Genomic DNA, 24,989 nt, shown 5'->3' on the forward strand with positions numbered 1-24,989 from the left:
CAACAGCAACACACAACTTACAGATACATCTCTGGTTCTCTGTTCCACTCTTGACACACACGAGGAGTGATGTTTCACTTGCAGTTAAGTTACAGTTCTCAACAGCAACACACAACTTACAGATACATCTCTGGTTCTCTGTTCCACTCTCCTTTCCTGGGGGTAGACGTTCCATAATCCAGCTAAAGACTCGGTAATTTATTACAACAAAAGCAGCTGGACAGAAGCTTAGTTACCTTTATAACAATCTGGCAAAGGAAGAAGATGTATCCAAATTTTAAGAGACCTGCAGAAGAGAAAGTTCATGCAAGGTGCAGCCTGGGGCCTTCCTGCACATGCACAAATGACTGGACGAGCACCACGGCTGATTTTACATTACTGAACTTTATGTACAAAAGCTGATTTCAAAGAAAACATTGAACGAAAGAACAACGGTCCATTTAAACAACGGGGTTTCTTTTTGCTGGGGGTTTGGTTTTGTTTTTACATCTACTGTACCATTCCAGCTCTTTTTAACCAGCTTACACGGCATCTTCAGAATCTTTCCACGGTACATATAGAAAAGGCATCTTTATAAATAGAAAACAAAGGGATTTTTTCAGCTTTTATTATAAATTGACATGACATACAAAGTTTACTGGACAGAAGTAATTTTATTACTATTTTTGGGGGGATCACCAACTTTTTGTGCAAACAATGCTAGCCTTCTTTTAAGCATTAAGAGCATAACTGCTTAAGAAATGACATAAGCAATAATTCTAGAACTACATCTCCCCTAAAATAATCTATTTTTTTACATATGTGCACAGCTTTAGCAAATTAAAGCCAGAGAGAAATGCTTGATGTACTATCCAGAGGCATAATTAAGAGTTTGCTAAAACTCAGAGAGCTGGCAAATTCAAGAAGTCTGTAATGAAAGCTGCAGTTTCCCTCTTTCCTATTTTGTACACAAAATCAGTGACTAAGAACTTAATACTGGATGACAAATCACATCCACACCATTAGTTAAATAGTCTCACAGTTAAACACATCTTAAGGACCATCAAAATCAGTATTTACATTTTATAAATTTCTGAAGACACCATTAGAAAGCTTATATACCCCTTAAACAAATAGGGAACTGCATCTCATGGTGATGGAATGAAATAAAAAATTAAAAATACCTGTATTTACAGCAGCATTGTTCCTTTATAAATAAAGAATATGAAAAATGCAATATTTTAAGGATAATAAAAAATTGAGGTGATGTCACTCAACCACAGTGCTTGCTGGAATAAACCCTTCGGTGCTGATACTGTACCAGTAGTGAAACCACTTTCCATTGGAAAAAATCTGTAAACGTATGCATAAAATGTGTTAACAGCAGTGCAAAACTGCCCAAATATAGTTTAGTCAGCATCTTAGTATCTGTATTGAATACAATACATCACAGAGTACTTGCATAAGAAGTGCAACACATTTTCTGGTCCAATTTTACAGTGCATTTTTCCCTCAAGAGTGGCATCTCGAAAGCCAAAGCTAAACCCATGGCCTGGACTTGCAGTCTGTCCTCAGGCAGAACAACAGGAGAAGAACTTCCAGGGAAGTTCACTGATGTCCTGCCCCCAAACTGCCCCGAGACCCGCGGCTTTAGCACGGCACGCTGTGATGCAGAACCCCAGGAAAAAGGGTTTACACATCACATAGTTTGTGTAGTTGTGTAAATATGTAATAAAAATATAAAGGAGCTAATGTTCAAGTTTAAAATGGTACACTGGGTGATCAATACATCAGAATTATCCACGAAAACCAAACTGCTGGTAACCTCAAAAAGCCAAGGTGGAACTTCACTGTGTCTGCAACATGAAAAGCCAAGATCTTTCCAAACAGGCACAAGACAAAGGAAGTGCTAAGTTCGCCACGGTTGATAATTTTAGTGTAAAAAAAAAAATTAAATTTGTAATTTATGATCAATCGATAAATGATTTCAAATACAAGGATCAAGGTTAAACTTGAAATAGTGAGACGTTATTTTCACAAAAGGCTAACTGGAGAATTTCTAAATAAGAAAAGCAGAAACTGTATCCCAATCCCCCTTCCCCAATGTTTCACAACTTCATGGTAGGAAAAACAGCCAGATACAGATGCAAAAATCTTAATATAAAAACGGTTTTACATATACTTAAATTATGTAAATTCCATAAAGTTCTTAAGACACTAATTACTAAAATTACAAAAAATTTTCATATTGCTCTTCATGCTCAAACTCTTAGAATATTGTCATTACATCACCAAAACCGATATACGTGTAGTACTTGCATAATTAACTGAATAGAAACCCTGTTAAAACAATATCCTTGTTGAAATCATTTACTTCCATCCAGCAGTACCTGTTTGGAACCTCTGCATTTTTGTGTGTAATTCTTTATAGAGCTCATGCACCCTAGAATGTCACTTCAATGCTTGTCCGTTGAATGGCAATTGACTTTTGACTTCAGAGCTTTTGTTTCTTGCTCTGTTTTGTGACACCTGAGATGCTATCCATTTCCGAAATCCTCTCTCTCGTATTATTTTCACTGTATCCATTTGTCGTCCCACTTTGTTCCTCGGAAGATTCCTCGTCTGTTGGGGAAGCAGATTCTCCTTTCTCTAACTTCTGCTGCATCTCTCGGAGCCTGGCAACAGCTTTGTCTATTGACATTATGCTGATGAGGTTAAAGTCATGCATGCTGACCAGATGTAGCATAAAGTTTCGACACAAGTTCTTCTTAATTATTTTTTGTCCATAATTTTCAACAAACAGCATACAGGCATGATTCATTTGATTGTCAGCAATAAACCTGTCAAATTAGAAAGCCATCGTTATGTAATTAGAACATTTTCAAAGACAGGAAGATGCCCTACAACATGGTTTATCAATGTAGCTGCATCAACCAGCTACCGTGGAGTCTCAACATCTGCTATGTTTTTTCTTTTCAAAGCTGTTAGCACCTAGCAGCCTAGAGTTTTAAATAACTTGAGCAATAAAAAGCTTGTTACCAAACTATCCTTTAACAATCCTTTCCTAAACAACTGAGCTAACTGAATTTTAAATACTTAGTGAATTGGCAAAATAGCCAACCAAATCTACACTGTAATTTATTTGTATCAAAACTAAGCACACTAACATACCCGTGCTTCATAACATGAAGATTCCATAATTTCATCACTTCTTTCTCTCCTTCGTTAACATCAGAAAATTCTTCAATTTGCTGGAGAGAGAAAGGATTGGGAGAAAGGACAGAAGAAGCAAACACATCAGAACCGCACGTCTGTTGACAGGCAGAGAAAGCACACCTAAAACTCAGCTTGTGCTACCTGTACCTCACAGAAATAACTACTGCTGAAAATTGAGGCACTGCAGTCAAAAAGGTCAGAAAAAAAGTTATATCACGTAGAAACCTGTGATGATAAATTACTTCCATGCTATAAACACACCCCACTGCGTACTCCTGTGAAACTGGCATCTCCTCTTTGATAATCAGCCACAATGAAAACTCAGACACATGGACTGAGCTAGCTTTGCCACTGAAGACATACTTGAAAATAAAAACTTTGATTCCTTTAAATTCTATCATTAGTGGCTCAGCATCACAAAATTTTCTACTTACTCTTAATGTAAATGTACTATTTTCACAACACAGGACCCGTTTGTCCCCTACAGCTGTAGGCCGTCTTTCGACAACCACAGCCCCTTTCAAACGCTTTGGTACGAAGGGAATAGTTACAGTGATGGTTTTCTCCCGCAGCCACTCGGGGTCCTTCTCGTCCTCGCTGTCCACCTCCATCTCCTGCGGGCGCAGGGGCAGGCAGGTGTCGCTGTGGAAGTACAGCCGGTTGTGCCCGCTGCTGTACGTCCGCTGCTGCTCCACCTCCCCGTCCTCAGACTCCAGGAACTCAGACATGCTGGCTTTCGTGCGCTTCGGCCTGGCAGAGGGAGAACACTAACTGCTTCCAGCTACCACATCAGGCATGAAGATACTACGAAGTGTAACTGATGAATACAAACTACTGTTCTTAGCTCTAGCTTGCACAGTTTTGGGGGGTTGGAGATCACCACCAGTGAAGTAAACCCCATGAAAAACCCAACACCCTGCTCCAACCCACACTCCGCCTTCTGGGGAGGAAATGTTTTAGGATAAGGCAGTTAAAAAGAGTTACATCGTTAGCAATAGATAATTCAACTGAAAAGAGGTATAAAAATCACAGGTCAAATTATCAACCTTCATTAAGATTTTATCTAGTCATAAACCGCTGTACTTCAACAGCAGTGAAATGTAGCACTGTTTATGTGCACCTACAGACTTACAGACCCTGGGGTACCTCAAATCCAGTCCATATACTAGATTGCACAAATACAGACAGACTTTGCTTTCCATCTCCTTACCTGCAAACAAGTATGTGTGTGATGGGAGTTCTTTTGACTGGTCCATTGCGACTGAAGGCAAATCCAGGCTGCCGATGGATATCCTGGGGATTTCCTGCATAGGAGCCATCATAGCACTCATTGATGGATACGTCTATCCTAGCACCTTTCGGATGATACTGAAACAGGCAATTGCAAATATACTTAACAAACAGTAATGAAAATACAACAGGAGTCATACAAGTAACATTTTAAATTCTGAATACCTTAAAAATCACCCTATTGATAACCTGATGTATCTCTAGTCTCCTTTACAACACCCAAATTCTTCTTAATCTCTAGAAACACATTATTCTAAGGCTTCCTTGCTCTGTACCATTTTACTGTTTTATATAAAACCACTCAGAACAGCACTAATTATAAGATGAAGGAAAATACCAGCAAAAATTGCTTACAAGCACCCAAGAAATTAGAATTTTTCTAAATTTCCTAAAGCTTCAAAAGACTTCCAACCAAATGTAGATTACGTTGCTTTTTACATCACATTAAAAGAGTACATCAGTCAGAAGTCATAATCTTCCAGTGATCAGCATTATTTAAAATATATATATTTTAAAATACATTTTTTTTTGTTCCCAAGCAAAACATTCAAAGGAAGCTGCACTTAGTATGTAAGTACAGTCCTACAACTTAACAGCCTACCAACAGAATCACTGCATGTGTAACACCTGCAACAGATTTTACAGTGTTTTGTACTTCTAAACAACAAGAAAATTACTTACAACATAATTAAAGATAAATCTGCTGTGGCAAAGTTTAAGGTGTTTGAGTAAACTATAGAGTTTCCGACAGTTCAGCGTGCACCACGGGCAATGCAAGTCATCACGGGCTTCAGTCTGCTGCCTCGTGTTGTTGTTATACAGGAACTGATGCAAACAAAGGAACAGGCAGAATTAGCATCTAATGTATCTCACTCGTTAATCTCTCGACCCCAAACCAAAGCTGGGCATAATTTCAGGAGACCTCTACAGTACTAGTAAGTTCTACATCAGCTCAGTGCACTGAAACACTGGTATTTCAAGAATTTTTTTCCCCACAGGGAGACCACCTGTCCTCCTCCAGATGTTTAACAAGAGATGTCCTTTGTATTTTGGAATGTCAGACATGCCCCCAGGAAGATTAGTTTTCCCAAATACTTCCTGTAAGAAAAAAATATGTGGAATGGCTCTTAATGTGTGAATCTGAGACCCCTTAAGGCACCCACCAAAAAGGCGGTGGAAATTTCCACCCAACTCAGAAGAGAAGTGAACGTTTTAATTCCATGCAATATTTGCATTCTGTTTTTTCCCCTCCAACACTTTTTTCTCAATACCTGGTAAAATATTCGCAACTTTTGTCGAGGTTCATTTAACACATCTCTCTCTTTTCTTGTTTGAAGGTCTGTCGGCAAGGATTCTTTCACAGCTAAAATAAACAACAAAAAAAACAAACAAAAAAGGGCATTGTTCTTACCCAGGTATGGAAGTTATGAGAAGGACACACTGCTGCTGAAGGAAATAGGCTGCTCTAGGGTACTCTGACGTAAGTAGCTGATTATCAGCAGCAAGGAAGTCTGGATGCTCAGCTTCCTTCACAAATCTACAGGCAAACCCACCACTTTCAAACATCAGATGCAGCTCCAGTTTTGGAGAATCCTTCAGAGAACTTAACAGCCAGGTAAAAAGCAACATTTTTCCTACTCCATTTACGCAAACAGAATTCTTTAGGTATAGCTAAAAGCAGGTGTGACTGGGAAATAAAGAAGCAGTGCTTTCAGGTGGCTGCCTTGGAAACACAGTGCTTAGATTCAGTTTCAGAACTTTCCCAAGTCACTCAACAGACAAAATGCAAGTAACAGACAAAGTACTTATCTGAAACTAACACTGAACTCTTACCCCTCAAAACACTTCCTGTTTGTGTGTGTAATGGCACTGCTCAGTTGCCCCTGGGCCTCTTCCATACATTTTAATCTCAGTAAGATTATTTGTTTTCATACAATTAACAAGAAAAACCACATATCTAAGCAAGTTTACCAATCTGTCCTCGGGATAAACCAAATAATGACACCCACTTGCTTCTGAATGGTGAAAGAGATGGCAAAACAAGTCTCAGATCTACTGACACAAAGACTGACATATCTTCTAAAAGATCGCTTTATTTCATGTTTAATATTTCAGAAAACAAGGGAAATTTCACCCTTGTTCTGTAAGAAAAAGAGGAGGGCTGATCCTTCAGCTTGCACCACATCAGAGAAATTAGAATTCCATGGCTCAGTTACTCTGAGCACTTTGTGGTTACAGCAAAGCTTAAGCTGTCACATTTGGAAAGTCTTTGATGCCTTTATTCCACTGGTCTGCCTTGGGAAACATGCCAAAGTAAAATGACAACACCAAATTCATATAGCCTTGGGAAAGATACACTAGATCATCTTCTTTTACTATCAGAACCCCTAACAGAAGCTTCCTGCTATTTCCACTCTCTTTTCTTGGTATTCAGACACGGAAAACAGTGCAACCATCAGAAACGTTCCACAAAGCTGCGCACCGCGCTACAATATATTCCTGTACTAAGAGTTTGCTGTATTACTTTGGAAGGTGGCTCTTGCTGTACCTTTACCAATTTCCTGAAATACTTGGGTTCTCTGATGCAAGAAAAAATGGTTTCCATCAGTACACGAGCAATGCAGCCTTGCTAGGTCCCTGCTGCCTATCTGTTGAGTAGTAAACTAGCACACACCTTCTGGAGTTAGTCAACATATCATCATTTCTTTTGCAAGTCTGAGCATAAAACCTGCCTAACAAAATACGAGCCTCCAAGAAACTTTAAAATGCAAGGGCGCCTTGTATGAGGAAGTAAAGAGAAAGCAGAGTAACTTTCACAGCAAAAGTTCAAGTATTTCCTTGCTTCTGCTGCCTTTCTTCTACTGGAAATCACGTTTCTGCGTGTTGTCAGCCATTCATCCTGATGTTTGTCACGTTTCAGAATAGCAGCTACGTTTTCCAAGAGCTAAATATATCATCTGATTGCGCAATTTTAAGTCTATTTTCATTCCAAAACATATATTCTTCTACAGGAAATCACTTCACGTTTCTGTGTGTTGTCAGCCATTCATCCTGATGTTTGTCACGTTTCAGAATAGCAGCTACGTTTTCCAAGAGCTAAATATATCATCTGATTGACAAATTTTAAGTCTATTTTCATTCCAAAACATATAAATCCAAATACTACCAGAACAGTAATTATAATGAGTAAAGCAAAACACAAAATCCTAAAAGTCCTTTTCACAAATTTCCTCCCCAATTTATGTCACACCAGAATTTATGAGCACTGTATATAATCACTTCAATAATGTCATGACTTCAAAGAGCCTACTATTTTGAGCTTCTAAGCTTACTTTAAAAAAAAAAACAACAAAACTAACATACAAAGCATGGGATGCAACAAAGCCCATTTGTTTTTGCTTTTTCACGTTTAAGATTTCCGGAAGCAGCTGCACCAGGGAATGGGGAGCCCTGAAGCACAGGAGTGCTAAGCAGATGATCACTCAGCAGCACACCTGTTTGCTTACCTATAGTCTGAGTAGGTTTAAGAGAATTGGGCTTGTTTTCTTGAGGGAGGCTTTCAGAATTCCGTGTCGCAAGAGGCTTAGCTATAGGAGCTGTAGACTTATCGTTTGTGTCTCCTGTCCAACGAAGAGTAAACTGAAGTGTAGGTCCCTGAGAAAATGTTTCAAATGGAGGCAATCTCTGGCATGAGGGAAATAAAAATAAACCACAAGAATTAGTGTATTCCCATGTACAAAACCAGTCATGAGAGAATATTCACAGAATGGGGAGAGATGTAATATTTTAATTACCTGAAGTCCTTGTGTTTTCAACAAACACACACATCTAGAAATACTAAAAAAAGCTGAAAAATATGACTATACTATTCCTGCACACTACTGAGCAACCACTTAATGCACATACCATGGCACATATTGATCCTTGTGAAACACTAAGCAGTAAGCAGCATGAGCCCCAACTAGAAAGAAAACAGCACTTAACCCCCAGCCAGCCACCACTGTACCTCTCTTTCTATTCACACCTGCTCTCACTTCTGCAAGTCCAGTGTTGTGTATTAATGCACAATACACAAGCTTTAAAAAACATACCACTGGCTGCTGGAGAAATGCTATTGTAGTATTCTCCTGTGGGTATGTTCTAATGTTCCACTCACTTATCAAGTTAATAGCAATAAAAAAAAATAGAAGAGACCTGAGTCACTTTCAAACTCCTACTGTGTATCATACCCTAAATTTATCAATGAGATGATAGAACTCCATTTTAAAAGCTCTTCATTATAAAAGTCCTTTACCATTAGTTTACAGAAATGCTATTGCAAAAACACAAAATCAATGACAATGTGTTTGTCAGATCTGGGTGAAAAATCCATTGACCATGACTATTTTCTCCTCTCTTTGGGACAGCACCTCCAGTATGAAAAACCTCTCTCACATCCTCCCAACAACAGAAAGCAACCATATCCCTCTCTCAATAACAGCACTACAGCAACTCATATATGTATCTTTATAAACACATTTACATCTGGAGGCTTACCTACTATGATCTTCCTAAAAGCTGTTTCCAGCTTTTTCAGTTTTAATTTCTTGAATACAATTTAACAGAATCAGAAGCAGTATTCCAGGTAAAGGCTGAACAGGATAATAGAGTTTATAACTATATTCTTGCTATATACTTTGGCTCATCTCTGCTTTTTCATATAATCACGTTGATAAATAACTTCATTGCAACCATCTAGAATTTTCATATTCTTCTCCTCACTCACAACTGATATTCTCCAGTGGCACAGGAGCATGGGACTGCGTAAGTGCATCGTCACCTGCATTTGCTGTACCATCAAATGCTGATTCACCTCAGCCAGCAACTTCTCCCTGCATAACTCTCTCCTACACTGACACACCCTCTTCCTTTCATGACTAAATTTCATCAGCATTCTCTTCATGTATATAAGATAATACCTGTGAAAGCTCTGCGTTCCTCGTTCCCTAAAATATTCTGCTTCTGCAGTTTGTTTCTGTTGATTGACCCAATTTACATTTAATTTGCTGGATTTTATGAGACAGAAATTCAGAAGTTATTTAAAGAGACAGCTGCCGTATCTACAGTAGTTAACATCTGCTTGTATCCATGACCTGGTGTAGCCAAAGCTTTCCTAAACCAAAAGCTAGATTAAAACTTACGTCCATATGTAAGAGGTACTATTTCTTGTTCAATTTCATAGAGGAACAGCCACTGACTGCACTTTGATTTGTGTTCCACCTTAACCCAGACCATTTTAAGTGAGGTCTTTCAGCCACTAAAACAATCCATACCTTCCCATCAAGTATTGTTTCCCATGTTGCTCTTTTCTTGCTGATGGGACACTCTTCCATTTCCTGCATGGCCACTTCATATTCCCCATCCAGAAGCTGCAAGCGCCTGTCAAGACAAAGCATCTATTATGAGTAAAGCAGCTCATTTTTGTTTGCCCATTGAAATGTAGACTATATTTCACAGCAAAGTTTCCATGAAACTGAAGTCAGATTTTCAGGCAAATTTAACTGGCAGCTGAGCATGAATCTTATGTAACTGCCACCCGTAACAAAAAAAAAAAAAAGCTGCCAAATGTCAAAAATTAATGCTAAAGCCTTCATCCAAGCAATTCCAAGAGATGTAGGAAAGCTAATGTATTATGATGGGAATCTTCCAGTAAGGAACAAAAAACACAACCAACCAAAAGGAATGAGACCCCCTCCAAATAATCTCGTTTAGTCGTGTTATTACTAACTACTCTCTTCTAGCAAACCAGTATGACTTCTAATCACATCTTCCAAAAATGAAAGAATCCTGTCTTTGTACCAGTCACACCAGCTGTAGCCTTAAGAGGATTTCAACATGGTAAATATGAAGTATAACATTCTCAAAAAGCAAACAAAAAATGCTTTACATAGCCTAGAATGGGCAATTCAAACATGTTAACCAACAGACTACATTTTCCATTTCCTCCCTATCTCACCCTGCTTTGTCCTGTGCAGCAGTTTGTTCAGTAAGGCTTGAGAAACTCATTTCTACTTAGTTTTATTTTCTTGCCACTTGCTCAGCAGCAGAGGAGAATTAAAAAAGAAAAGCAATGAACCAAAGGTACAGTCACATGAAAATATTTCATGGTTACATGTGTTTTAAAGATACCAACACAAATCAGCAAATAATTTACAATATAAACTCATTTTCCCAAGATTCCATATTTTTTCCTCTGGAACATTACCTTCTGAAGCAATGGCACTGAATCCCTGACAACAGATCATAAGCTACATTAACATCGTTCAAAATAAACACGTTGTTGCTAAGTAGATAACTTCCATGTGAATATATACAAACCGCTAAAGGTTTGAACCTGGGAACTATGGCTTGCAGAAAAAGACTGTTTCTGGTCCTAGACCCTTCAGTATTCTACAGTGAGATACTGGAACAGGACATCTGCCAAAAACTGGTGAGGAACAAACTGGTACATATTAACAGGAAAATACCGGAGTTCATAAAAGAGAATTATTTACAACTGTCACTGAACAGATCTCTGTATAAAACATGCATCATGAAACCTGCAATTTTCTTAAAAACAAGCATAAGTTTTTTTTGTAAATACCAACTAAATTGCAATCAAGACAGCCAACACTTAAAGACTGTACTTAACTTTAATCCTAACGATTAACAGAAACAATATTTATTTTGGATAACATTACCTGTTTTTATCAAATACAGTCATTTGTGCTACAAATGTCTTCTCCCCATCTTCACGATTTGAAGAGTTTCTTTTTCTTCTAGCTGGAAGCTCCTCATTGACATCTGTACGTAAGAAACATGGTATTCAATAATTATATAAGCACAAATTCAAAAAAAATCAAGCAGCTTCTATGCAATTGTAAAGTATAACTGGCTGTTGATTATTTCAGATGTGTCATACAGTAGAAAAGCACATAGTATTTAACAAACAGCTCAAAGGCAATGGAAAGAGCACTCAGCTTAACAGTAATCATATTTTAGATACATTCACATATATTTATAGTTTAGTCATATTACTCTGTTAGGATAAAGAATTTGGGATTTGATCCTCCTCCTGTCATAGCAGTAAAATAGTAAGAAAGTTTTTCATCCTACATGCACTCTCCATGGCTGTAACATTGGTGACGTAACCCACTTGATGAGGTTAAGAAAATAATTGTTAAAAATTTGGCATTAAGGTATTCTCTTTGTTGGCTAGTCATTTAGTTTTGATGAGAGACCACAACAATGCCTACAGCTGAGTCAGTAGTGACCAGTATTGCTGGAGGTTTAACATGAGTCACAGTAACCACTGGGCTCTCTTATATTACTCACCCTTCAGAAGTGTTGCCTCACACCTTCACCATCATGTTAATAAAAGCTGGAGTTAAATTTACACAAAAATAGAAGCACAGTTCCTAGCTACCAACTCCGTTTTAGCCCCATCTTGAAAAAAAGAATAAAAGCCAATTCAGTCACGTGTCTTATTACTGGCCCTTCTCAGAGTATAACCTGTGCTGCACATCAAGACAACTCTGTAAGTGCCTACAAGATAAACCTTGTAAAAGCATATTTAAAGATTGAAGTTACCAATGTTCTCATTAGTTTCGCCATTGATCAGCCCATTAAACTCTCTTCTTCCTGGGCGAGTTACTCTGAATAACAATGAGTAAGACTTCACCATGTGGCTGTTGCTTGGTTCAAACTCATTGCTGGAAACTGCAAGTGATGGGAAGTTGCCTGGTTTTATTTGGCTGAGGTCTGGGTTTAAAGGCACCTGCTTTTTACCTGTAGGAACCTGTCTTATTGGACAACTGACATCCTGTAGGAAAACAAGAGAACTAAGGTTTAGGTTTTAGGAATACAAAGCAAAGACATTAAGTGTTAAAAATATATATCATTTATGAAGTATACTTGTCCTGACACCTTTTTGAAAACAAACCTTGTGATAGATGTGTATTAAAAAAATCTGGAATAACAATCAAGATTTTAAATGTAAAAACAGATACCTGAAAGTGTAAATAAAACTGGCATTTTAGAACCACTTCTGGCAGTAGCTGTCTTTCTCCAAGTGATTAAATTAATACTAACATGAGGCACTCAGATTGTATAACAGTCATTAATACTAATTTAATTTTGTTTACCTAAAGAAATTAAATGTTTTGGCTACATCCATATTTCAAGGGCTTCCTATCTTCTCCTTCCAATATTACAAAGTGCACTTTGTGCTATCTGGGAGATAAAGAACCACTTACCTAGGATTTATTATACTCAGTATCTCTCCAAGAGATCATTGAACACTGTGTAGTATTGGAAAAACAAGACAAGATGGCCCAAGTACAAAACTTGCTGCAAAACATTCCAAATAACCACCAGCACCTCCTGCTTTTACCATATTTATCCGTACCACAGCAAGTAACAAAATTGGCTAGAAACGATATTAACTCTTGAAAACATGTCAAAACAGTTTAAAATTCTTAGGGAAAATACACAGAGTTCCAACTGCAAATCTTTCCCTTTTTGGTTAAAAATTACAGCATACATTGCTGAGCCACCCATATTTCCATAGCTGTGAAGATAATTTGCCAACTGGTGTGAATCAAACATAGCTAAAACAGCAAGCAAATTCAAAGATGCTTTAAGAAAATTGTTTATAATTCATAGTAGCTGAAATCTGCAACAATTGAGATGCTCAATGGAAAAAAAGCAAGTACAGAAAAGCAAGGAAAGAGACAAGACTTTGCAGATGACTTGGAAGTTCAACCACAACTTGTTCTTTTTTATTTCTGAACTCTAGAAGGCATAGACTATCTTATGATTGGCTGGTTTACTTAAGCCTCTGGATATTACAACAGAATTAATAGTTTAATGATGTGATACAAAAAAAAAAAAAAAAGAAGTAAAATAGAGGCAGCTGAAATTCACAATGACTTACAAGCAAGCTAAAATCAATGGACAAAGCTGAATGTTTTTGTTTTGTTTTGTTTTGTTTTTTAAATAAAGCCACTTATTTTTCAGAAAGCAGAGCAAAATCCATATATAAGTTTTTTTTTTTTCTTCTTAAGAATCCCTCACCCAGTCAACAGAAAACATTAAAAAATTAGCTCTTAAAGACAAAATTATCTCAACAGAAGCACCATTTCACCATTACCTTGCACAGTAATGTTAATTAACACATCTTGTTATTTAGATGTGCCAGAATCAGGTAAAAATTTTGGTTTAGTATGTATAAGTTTGTCAAGTAACTTTTACCTTTCGTTTCTTGTGGCAAACTTTCACAAGCAGTACTTCCAGGGTTACTGAATTTTGTTCATTCTCTGAGTTTTGTGATGGCTTATCTAAAGAGAAAAATAGTTAAGTTCTGAAAAGGTGAAGATTTATTGAACGGTGTAAATCCACCTGTAATTACCTTTTAGCCATAGGCCCCTCCAGGCACAAAGACCTCTACTCAAATTCTAACTTTCAATTCTCCCCAACCCTACTACAAGTTCCCACTTGAGAACGTATCCTACCTAACTATTCTAATGCTAGCAGATTAAAAAGCAGAGTTGATCTCCAGTGCTTAAAAGAGCAAGCTAGCTACCTTTGCCATTGCCAAAACTTTTTCAGAGAAGACAAAAAAGCATACAGGTAAATACTCAGAATACCCAAATTACAGATGAGTCAAATGATTGCCTTTTTTTCTTTTTTTTTTTCCTTTCTCTTTACAGCTTGCAAAACTAGAATTTGGTTTGCATCAACGCTTAAGATCCAGATGCTATCAGACAGAGAAACAAAACAAAATTTTTTCAAAACAAAGAAACAAAACAAAACCAAAGCCAACACACTTGAAGATTATGCAAAGTTATGTATATGCAGAATAACTGTTAAAGGAATCTTGAAAGAACCTGAAAAAAAAAAAATCTGAGAAAATAAAACTTGGCTTCACAGTCTCTCCACTACCAAATTCCTGGAGCCTGGAACCAAGACAGCAACTACCAGCACTATGATCAGCAATGTCAATTATGATCTGCCTTACAAAATAAATTTCACTGTAGAGTAAGAGAGCCTTCGATCACATGAATTCATACTTATCTGGAAATGTGGCCTCACACAGAAAAAGAATATAAATATAAAACTTGATTCTATGATCTGGTTAAAAGACAGTTTGTGAAATAAACTCTGAAAAAGAATGATCAGCTAAAACTGAATGAATCTCAAAGTTATTTCTGCTCTCTTCAAATCTTACAAATATCATTAAGTTAAAAAGCACAATGGCTTCACCTTTGTCCGTGTCAGAAAGAATCGGACATTCAAATGAAATACTTTGTTAGATTCATCAGATATAAAGAGCAAAGCTTTAGCATAGCAAAGAAAATATAACCTAAAGCTCATCTAGAAGTTTTATGAAACAAATAGATTTTTTTTTTTCCAATTGTAAACACAAGACAATAGAAATCTTAAGCTTTAAAATACAGAAACTTGGGGTTGAGGAAATGGGAAAACCCAGCCTGAACTCCACTATACTCTCAAGTTTCAAGGGTTTCTAATATAATTTCTATCCAGACAAATAGGTATATTAATTGCACCAACTTAATTAATTTGAATATTTTATAGATTGAATATTCATTATAGCATAAGTTACTTAAGTTAGAACCTCTTTTATGGTAGAAATGACCATCAGGCTCTCAGTATATGCAGTTTATAATTAACAGTAGCCACATAATCTAAACATTCAAAACCATACAGAAAGTCATCAAATACATTAATATCTTGAAAAAAATCTGCTGTGGCCCATGCCTGTGTAAGATACATTGTCATACAAAAGCAGTAAAAAAAAGAAGGACAGCAAGATCTCTTGAACAACTATACTATCCCCTAGGTATTTAAAATTCCATATGTGGCGTTTACTACTATATACTGGCCTGGAAGGATGAGACTTGGAAGTTACATATGTGAATTTAAGAGGCATCAGCACCCCCCTTCCTCCAGCTTCATTCTGTACTTCCCTATTCCTATCACTAGCTGCCCCAGAAGTCTCCTGTGGTTTCCCAATTTAAATAGTGATAGTAATACACAACATGAAGTTCCTGAGATGAATACTATACACTGAGGTCAGCAGTGTTCTCAGGTTCCAGAAGCTGAATGTTCCTAACCAACAGATTTGAAGAACTGTATCAAACTGTACTATTATTCTGAGAAAGAAAGTATTCTGAAATCTAGACATATGCAACTTAAACTTTCAAATATCTCACTGAATGTCTTAAGATACTTCAAGGGAAAACAACTTCCAGAAGAGAGTACAAAACCTGGATGTGAACTGTACTAGCTTTTACATCCAAAGACTAAGATGCTGTTCAGAAGATTTTATTGGAAAAATTAGGAACCCCACTTTAATGGATAAGCAGCTCATTTTTTTTCAGAGAAGTAAGATGACAGTGAATTTACCCATGCCTCTGCAGCACAAAGCACATCACTTCTGCTTTCGTTAAAGGAACAGAACCCTTCACTCTGCTCTGTGAATTCCAATATTCTGGTTTGGAGAGGTAAAGGCTTACATGCATGAAACGCACAACAGAATGGCTGCAAGTCACAAACATGACTTGATTTCCTTTGCTTTTAAAATCACTGACATGGCCTTTGTCACATTTCTAGGCTGTGCTTGATAAAACTTATTCTCACACTTCTATTTTAAATTAAAAATCACTAAATCTTCAATTTGAAGGTTGAGGGGTTGTTGGTTGGTTGGTTTTTTTAAGCTACTTCAAAGACTCCAAAGACACACTCCCATAAAATCACTTTCTTCAGCAACTTATCAGGGTCTATTTCCATTTGAATGGATGATGAAGTATTTCTCAAAATCACTGTTTTGACTAAACCCCTGGAAGGGTTATCTGCTTAACACTCAATTACACTAGAACATACCTAAAGCACTGTTGACAGTATCATAACTAGAGGGACAATTCAAGCTTAAATAAATTAAAATCTGCATCCAAACAGCAGAGGTTCAAAGCACTCAAATATTCCCCTCAGATGTATACCAATTTCAAAGGTGCTATCCAAATTAAGAGTAAAATGAATTAGCAAACATACCATTTTTATGGAAGAACCCAGTAAACGTAAGTTGCAAATGAGCAGACAAGCTAAATGGGGGAAAAAAAAAGTAAGTGTTAGAAGTAGTATTTTCTTCTGACAGCAGCCACTCCATTCAGGACAGGCCTACACAAGAGACTGAACTATAAAAAAGCAGTCCATCTTTCCACCTTTGAAAGTGCTTGGATTCACCAGCTGAAATTGATGCCACTGTGGGCCAGATTTCTCTTTATAGACTGATTCTCTTGATGTGTTCTATGACTTGATACATTTAGAGAAAGGATAGAGGCTTAAACAGAAGGGCACTGTCTGAAGACGTAAAATCTTGTCTTTGTAGGTGAGCAAACATCACCTTGGCATTCATAAGCAAGAGAGATGAGTTTTGGTGAAAGTCTTCTAGAACTTCACACTGAACCATGCACTTCAAGTATTTTAAGTTTGGTAAGCAGAATCTTAACATCTTTACAATGAGGAAGCTACAGTCTTAGAAATAAAGATTATCAGTCACATCAAGTCCTTATCCATAACATATGCATCCATTTTGTTTCACAGCACTGCAACTCACAGTGTGGACTATTCTGCTGACCACAGACATTTTATTTCAAATTTTTAAATTCAGAATAGATTTCAGCTTATAGCAAATATTCATAAACTGAGATTACAATGGGCCTCAAAACCACTCAGTAGTTCTGAAGTACACTGTACTGACAAAATACTATCTGTTACACCAGAACACCAGATACAATTTTGAGCACCTTCATTGACTTCAAGAAGATATGACCAGACATTCAATGCTTATTTTTAAACAGAAACACTCCTGAGAGCACTGAGATGATCAAAGTGCCCAACAGCTTGAGCATTCATCTAACTGCATCTGCACCAACTTGCATCATCCATCCATGCTACTTTTCCAGATTAAAGTACGTTTCTTGATAGTTTTGAAAGCACAAAAAAACCAACACAGACAAATCAATATTCTGTTTTGTTTCAACACAATCCTTACTTAAAAAGAGAAAATTTGCCTACCAAGTATTCACAATGTATAGAGCAAAAGATAACTAAGAAAAACAATATACAGTAAGTCTGTAAAACTTCTTAGAATGCAAAATTCCTAAGTTTGTTGCAGACTACATTGTATCTAATTGTATCTTTGGATTTAGGTTTTTCAGTTCATTTTCAGCCTAGGCCGTAATGTAATGGCAAAAAAAGAGAGAGATCAAATATGCCTGGACTGTTGTTTCTGGACAAGTTTCCAAGTGCTAAAATAAAATGGTATGAAAAGCTTTATTCACCAAGAGATGATGTAGCATACAACACATTTCTGATATCCCAGTGTAACAGATGATGGCCATAACATTTTTAACGATTATATTCTTTATGTACAAATTAAACACAAGCTGTTGTGAAAGAATGTAAGATGGAAAATAACCAATCTATTCTGAGACTTCCAGGATCATTTTTTTCCAATCTATACAGTTCAGTCAGAGATTCATTTCAGTCCTGCAGGTTGGCTTTGCGTTCTTCTTTGGTAAAAAGATCGTAGCTAATTTGCCCAAACTCTTCTATTTAATGTACTAATGGATCATGAAATGCAAACATTTTTGAAATTTTTTATTCAAAACCAAGCATCTTATAGATTAACCTAAGTTGCTACAACGTGTGAAAAGCCCTTAGTATAACTTCATGGTATTTTCCCAAATCTGCCCTCTTTTCTTTTTTTAATTTCTGCATACACAGATGAGTTACTGACACAACTGATAGTCTTAAGAAACAGTTAAAGCAAACACCTGTTTGAGGTTTCAGTATACATTTTAAGAAAAGGCACAGCAAAATAGGAAGTTTATCCTGACATTTGCTTTCTCCAAGTTTTTAAGTGACCAGTGACACATATACATATTTTAAGGCTCTGGAAGCAACATTTCAAACAGCAAGTACCTTGCTTCTAATAATTACTCTTTATCACTTTGATTTTATCCATCAAAAAGACTTAATTTGGCATATGCATGCCAAAATGTATGTATTTATACATACACACAAACATATAAGCACAACAGTACCTGTGAGATTCTTGCTCCCCCTTCATTTTCTCTACTTTTGATAACATATCATCTACTTTGAATGTTTTCCTGTGAAAAAAACGTAGAAAGAATTGCTTCATATAGGCACTATACCCAAAATATATAACAAGAAAATATATTGTCTGAACTTTGACTCGGTTTTCAATGTAAAACTGTCTCTGTATATATCATTTTAGCCTTCTGTTCAGAAAGCATCAATTTTACATGTTTTTAGGCCTAGTAGCACAATCATGTTGTAGGGACAACTGTGATGTGGCTCCTCGTGCAGTACCAAAGTAACACAAAGAACTAAAACCAGATCTTTCATAAGTAATCCTACAGCTCATAAGAAGCGTCTTTCAACAGCACCATATTCAAACCTTTCAAGGAACACGTCTAAACACTTTTCAGCTTTGGTCAAAGAAGATCTTCCCACTTCAGCGACACTTGTATCCAGCTAGGAACTTGCACATCAGCTCGTTAGTCTGTACTAGCTTCACCTCAATCATAATAATGAAAAACACTTAAAATCCTATCTGACAAAACAGTTGAAAACCTATTTAGAAAAATCCCCTTCTTTCCCCACAAGTTATACTGAATGGACACACAAAGAACAATGAATTCTGAAGCTACCTTTCTAGGACATTCACAGGAAACATTGGGGATGGGATGTGACCAATGACAACAATGTCATAGAGAATAATCACTTCAAATCATTTCTCTGCATAATTCTGACATCAGTCTGCTCATGCTCATATGCTCAGCCTGTTCTGCTGTACATACAATTTAATGTTAATTTCCAAATAAAGTTCACCCATGAGCAGAAATCATACAGTTGTTTCCAGAACACTTTCAATTTTCTTCAAAGGAAAAGGAACACTTGGGCCTAGATGCCAACAACATTGCACTAGGCTAGAGAGACAATACGAGAGCTGCAAGGGCAACCTCCCTTGACATTGACACATTAGAGAAGTGAGGCAAGGAGAACTGAAGTTGTTAACAAATACTGGATTTCTTGTGGGGGGAACAACCATTACATGCTGAGGGAAAGTGGGAAGCACCATCTACAGAAATATCCTGACTGAAGAAACACTGATGTCCTTCATTGCCTACATTCAGCATGTAACCCATCTGATGATTTAGTCGCAAATCACACGGTGGCTAAATAGTAACACAGGACAAGAAAACCTACATAAGTACATGGCTACAGTCAGATAACAAGGAGAAAATGATGATCTGTGGAGCCAACAATTGCTGATTCAAAGCTCTACTCAGCCTGAGGTTCACACAGATGACAGATTCAAGAACTGACTCACCCGCACTAAAATGGGGGATTATTAAAACGAACGTTGCAATGCAACTCAGCTTTAAAGGCAAGAGATGTCAAGAACAGAGGAATTTGTTGAAAGTTTCAGATTCTAAGGTGAAAAAGGTATGAGCCTTGCCCAAGCTCATCAAAACCAGCCACTGCTCTGCAGAGCAGCATGCAGCACACTAATCTTTAGATGGCTTTTTTCAAACTAAAGAATTGCTTAAAACGGCTCTAGAGCAAAGTTATGTCATGAACAGAATGAGCAAGAAACCAGCTAAGAGAGAAACATGTTTCAGGAAAGTTTAACTATCTTTCCTAAACCATACTAATACTGACACAGCTTGTATTTAGCATTTGTGAGCATTACTGGTCCAGAAAGCACACCACCACCACCCTTCCTAACATCAAACTGGGGTTACTCAAAACAAGAAGAGAGTCCTAAAAATCTTTCAGAAAAACTAAAAACAGCAACATAATCCCCCATTAGATCAAAGTTGTTGCCTTTAACTTGTAAGAATATAACAAATATACAGAAATCCCTTTAAACTGAATCACTATTTCTGTGTTACTGTGGTCCATGCATAACAGACAAAGCTAGGTTTTTGTAATAACCATCCCTAACACCCAGGGCTTTCAAGTCAGCATTTACTTCTGCTACAAGTACACACATCTTCCGTGTTCCTTTCTCCATCCACTTTTATTCCAGTCGAGCACAGTAATAATTAACAAATTATTGCCATTACTCTTCCAAAAAAAAGAAAATTCCTTTATCCAAAGACTGTATGGGAAGCACCTTTTATTAACAAGTAGTAACTTCTTTTCAATGCTATCATTTGGTCTAATGATAGAGTAAGACCTGAACGCAGAGCCATAGGTAGAAAACAGATTTCATTTCTCCATCAATTATCCTTTGACCAAAGCATATCCCTTCTCCAGCAATAAGCATCACCTTCAATATTTCTTTAGCCCAAATCCACACATGCCCATTAACTTATTCTCTATCAACATTCTTAAGCAATCTGGTCTTTATAAGCAGTTTCTCAGTATTAAACACACAGACCAACACCAATGGTTAACTTCTTGGCAAAAATGCAGTTTTTACTTCCCTACCTGCAAGTGATAAATTTGTCTGGCATTTTTCTCAGACTACTGTAGAGCTAGAGATAAAAGATCAGAGCTAGAGTTGCTACTGTGATAGGCAAGTTCTACAAAGTTTGGAGTTATTTAGTTAATATTTTACATATGATATTTATTGAAATGGCAAGCAAAACAACCATCAGCAATTTAAAAATAGTAAAACTAAGGAGTTCTAGAACAAATAAATATAACTTATAGTCATGGTCCACACCAGCAGGCTAACGATGCTGCAATTCCAAACGATACTACTTTGCAAAGGGAACTCTACTAACATTTTTACTATACTGAAGCTAGGTACATAAATTTTCCTAATATAAATCTAGTTCAGCTTTTTTCATCTTTAAAAGCCCTCTTTTCACCAGAATAACAGGATCATATACCTTAACCATTTCGAACAATGGCCATTAGGGTCCTGTGCATATCTGACAGTGTTTCCCAGCACAGATCAGCACACAGCTGTCCTGCCCACCTCCCTGAGGCTCAGCCAGCACTAGCGCCAGCTGCTCAGCTTTGCCACTACATCCAAGTAGTCCAAACTACCTTTAACTCCTGTGGGTTTAACTAGGCTAAAGGAGAAGGATCACAGTACCAAGAGAGAATGGAGAAGTGGGAGGGGTGGATCCAGCAGAGAAAAACACTTCCTTGCAACTGTTTTCTGAGTTTTGCCCTTCAACTATGTGAGCTCACTTCTACAGCATTACTGTCTTTTGATAGAGAAAACATACTGAAATATTTTACTTCATCCTCCCAGACCAAGTTACTAGAATGATTACAGTCAGTCAGTATTGTCAGAAAACTAGGGAGTGAAATGGCTACTAAGCACTCTTATTAGACCACTACCTAACTACAGCCACAATTATAAAACAAAGAGCTATGGGAACTAGTAAAAATCAGCATGTTTCAAAGAGTAACTAAGAATACTTGTGCAGCTGAATTTGAACTGGAATTTGGAACAGTGGACAACACAATGTACATGCAAAGCACTCTCTCTTGTTTCCCAGCAACTACAGCAGATATCCAAAGAAACAGATTCAGGTGAAGGAACATATGAATTCAATCAAATCTAAGTTAATAAATCAAAATTCAAAACACTTAGAACATTATTTCTTAATATTTGGCTGTGCCCTTCTTTAAAATAAGCAAGCAATTAACTTTAGTACACTTTGTAAGAAAAATTAAGCAACAACTTCAAGTTTTGAAAAAAAGACCATTATCTGCCTTAAGGACCTGAAATTGTATGTTATGGATTCAGTTTTAAGAAAAAGTTCAATCATAGCTTTAAAGCTAATGGCAAGAACATTAAACAACATCCAAGAGATCTGAGAATGCCATATACAGCTGCTTTAATTAAAATAAAACCATGCAAAATTCTATTGCTTGACACATCATTCGAGTATTAGCTTCTTTAGATACAGTTTAAATTAGAATTGTCTGCATAATCATATTTTATTGTTATTCTTTAAGCATTTACAATGAAGTATTTCAGTTCTGCAGCAACTGTTTCCATGCAGTAAGAACATTTAAGTTTTAAAATAATTTTTAAGTGTTCAGGCTTAAAAAAATCCCTGCCCCCCACCCCCAAGGTATAACAAATTATTTTTAGGGAGGGTGGAAGTAACTGAAAGAACTTTGTGATTCTGCCAATAAATAATGTACACTGTACTGTTCACTCTGCAGTTTTTATATATTTCAAAGTCTGACAGGCAGCTGTAGTACCTCACTTGACTGGAATGACTATTTTGCAATGTCAAAACTCAAGCTCATTTCTCAGTTGTATCTATTTCAAAGCAACCTTTTTAAAATGTTTGCTGGATTTTTTTGTATGCTACTACAAACTGGCTTCCTTCATTTTCAGCTTTTGAAATAATTACAGAAATAACTACCGGAACCTTTCAAGACTAATTAACAAAACTAAGTTCAAGTTTGCTTTTATTTTTTTGGTTGGGTTTGAAATAAACTGTTAGGTTACAGTTTAAAATGAAAGTTTTCATATGATTATGATCAGGCACCCTTGATTAGAAGAGCTCAGACATCACAGTTTTGTTTGTTTTTTTTAAGAAGCTCTCCCCCAAAACAGAAGACAATCACGGGAGAATTAGTTAGGACTCTGCAGATAGCAATGCACATTTGAGTACTCCCAGTATCAACAGAAGTCACAAGCATAAAGTCACACACACTACTAACACTGCAGAAAAATTCTCAGGTCTCAGGAATCAACTGTAAAGGGACTTGTGCCTTTTTTTAATTTCTTCAGAAAGAAAAGGTCTTGCTTTACACACCATGTGAAGAAAAGGAGGTGACCCTCTGCTACGTTTTAGATTTCTGCTACTTGGTTAACATTTTAGGATTACTTTTAAAAAAAAAAAAATAATTACCTTTTGATATTTGTTCGGGAGTTTCTGTGGGACATGTAAGTGAGAGTTCTGTGCAAAAATATTGGCTGCAGAAAAAAAAAAAGAAAGAAAAAAGAAAAAGGTTATGCCTTAAAGTTTCTTACAAGTTCAAACTAAAGGAGTGATAATGACCAATTACTCACTGCTATTAGATTCCGGGTACGTAGAAATCTGTATATCTGTGTTGGTTCTAAGAAAAAGAAACACATGTTACCTAATATACCTTATACCTCCAGAAAGACAGACTGGTAATGATAAAAAAAACTATTTAAATTAGCATGTTTTTTTTTTAAAACAATTATCACAAAAGTCATTAAATGAAGCATCATTACGTCCAAATAGCTCCAAGTTAACAAGTCAAAGGTTACTCCACCTACTGTAAAACACACAACAACTTCTTGCTTAAGCTACCCTAAATCAGTAGTCACAGCTCAACTACAAGTTCTGGCTTTCCACAAAACATGTTTCTTACAGGCTTTATATCATAAAAGGGCAGAAAATGTATCTCAACCTATTACAACCTACTGTCAAGTAGATACATTTTCTTCACAAAGTTACTGAGCACAGCTGATATGACACCAAAATAGGATATTAAATTTACATAGTCGGACAATCTAGTATCTGATTATCCTTCTGGAAAGTACCAAGGTCACTTGCATGAGGTACCAAACCAAAAGCAGGGACTGTCAGTTGACGATGACACATTACGGAACATCCTAAGCTAGGAAATTCATTTCCAAAACCTTTTAGATTCATAGGATCAGAAATATGTTGATCCTGGTAGGGCAGCTACTGCTTCAAAGTGCAAACAGGAGGAGAACACAGCCACGTGCAATACTGACAGGAAAGGGTAGCATCATTTGAAAAAGGTGTAATAACCAGAGTTCAAAAGATCAAGACTTGCCTACAGAAAAGGCCTTCAGTTCAGTTTTAACTAACTCAATCAGGACAAAAAAGGTTTTTGTCTGGATCAGGTTGCATCTAACAAGAACTCCAATCTAAACTGAAATACACCCTTTTAAAACTGAAATAAAAGCCAGCTTCATTAGGTAAGGTCAGCAAGAAAGTTGGAAATGACTCGATAAAACATGTTAAGTGAAGAGAAAAAGAGAACAGAGAATGCCCTGAGTGTCCATGCTAAGGCTGCTAACACTGCCTCCATTTCCCACATAAAGAAAACAAACAGCTACTTATTTTTTAAGAAATAGAAAAATTCTCATATGACTGCTAGAAATCTATTTCAAATAAATGGAAACCTTATCGTAATTTACAGAATCCTGAGATTAGAAGTGAAAGAGGACAGCATTTCATATCCTTCATACTTTTTTAAAGATATGATCCAGCCTGATTTCTACATGTATGAATCTAAGACCCCAAAGAATCTACTGTTAGAGATGTATTATGATTAGAGAAGGAAACCTTAAAATGATCCAAATATTCCCTTTCAGAAGACAAATGAAAACCAGTAAAATTCTCTGTAATGCAAAGTGTCATAATAAAAATCTGCCTTTTTCA

General features: G+C 36.7%; 1 protein-coding gene across 1 annotated transcript; it reads right to left on the reverse strand.

Moving 5' to 3' along the window:
* Positions 1 to 374: 374 nt before the first annotated feature.
* Positions 375 to 23,683, reverse strand: SUZ12 (SUZ12 polycomb repressive complex 2 subunit). Its single transcript, XM_008935769.1, has 15 exons — positions 23,618 to 23,683; positions 23,457 to 23,521; positions 18,633 to 18,701; positions 16,576 to 16,625; positions 13,756 to 13,841; positions 12,094 to 12,325; positions 11,205 to 11,307; positions 9,798 to 9,903; positions 7,992 to 8,169; positions 5,757 to 5,848; positions 5,167 to 5,310; positions 4,406 to 4,563; positions 3,747 to 3,945; positions 3,151 to 3,230; positions 375 to 2,819 (listed from the first exon to the last, which is right to left on the reverse strand). The coding sequence occupies exons 1-15, from the start codon at positions 23,681 to 23,683 to the stop codon at positions 2,474 to 2,476; spliced, it is 1,974 nt and encodes a 657-aa protein (XP_008934017.1). The 3' UTR covers positions 375 to 2,473.
* Positions 23,684 to 24,989: the final 1,306 nt, after the last annotated feature.

The sequence above is a fragment of the Merops nubicus genome, unplaced genomic scaffold (assembly GCF_000691845.1).
Source record: "Merops nubicus isolate BGI_N331 unplaced genomic scaffold, ASM69184v1 scaffold15992, whole genome shotgun sequence".
NCBI lineage: Eukaryota > Metazoa > Chordata > Aves > Coraciiformes > Meropidae > Merops > Merops nubicus.

What these genes read in the sequence shown, in the direction of transcription:
- SUZ12 (XM_008935769.1), bottom strand. Translation starts at nt 23,683, where the DNA reads ATGTGTTTCTTTTTCTTAGAACCAACACAGATATACAGATTTCTACGT. An exon ending in GTACCCGGAATCTAATAGCA is followed by an intron (nt 23,522 to 23,617) that starts GTGAGTAATTGG and finishes TTTTTTCTGCAG; the next exon opens with CCAATATTTTTGCACAGAAC. An exon ending in CTTCATGTTATGAAGCACGG is followed by an intron (nt 2,820 to 3,150) that starts GTATGTTAGTGT and finishes CTAATTTGACAG; the next exon opens with GTTTATTGCTGACAATCAAA.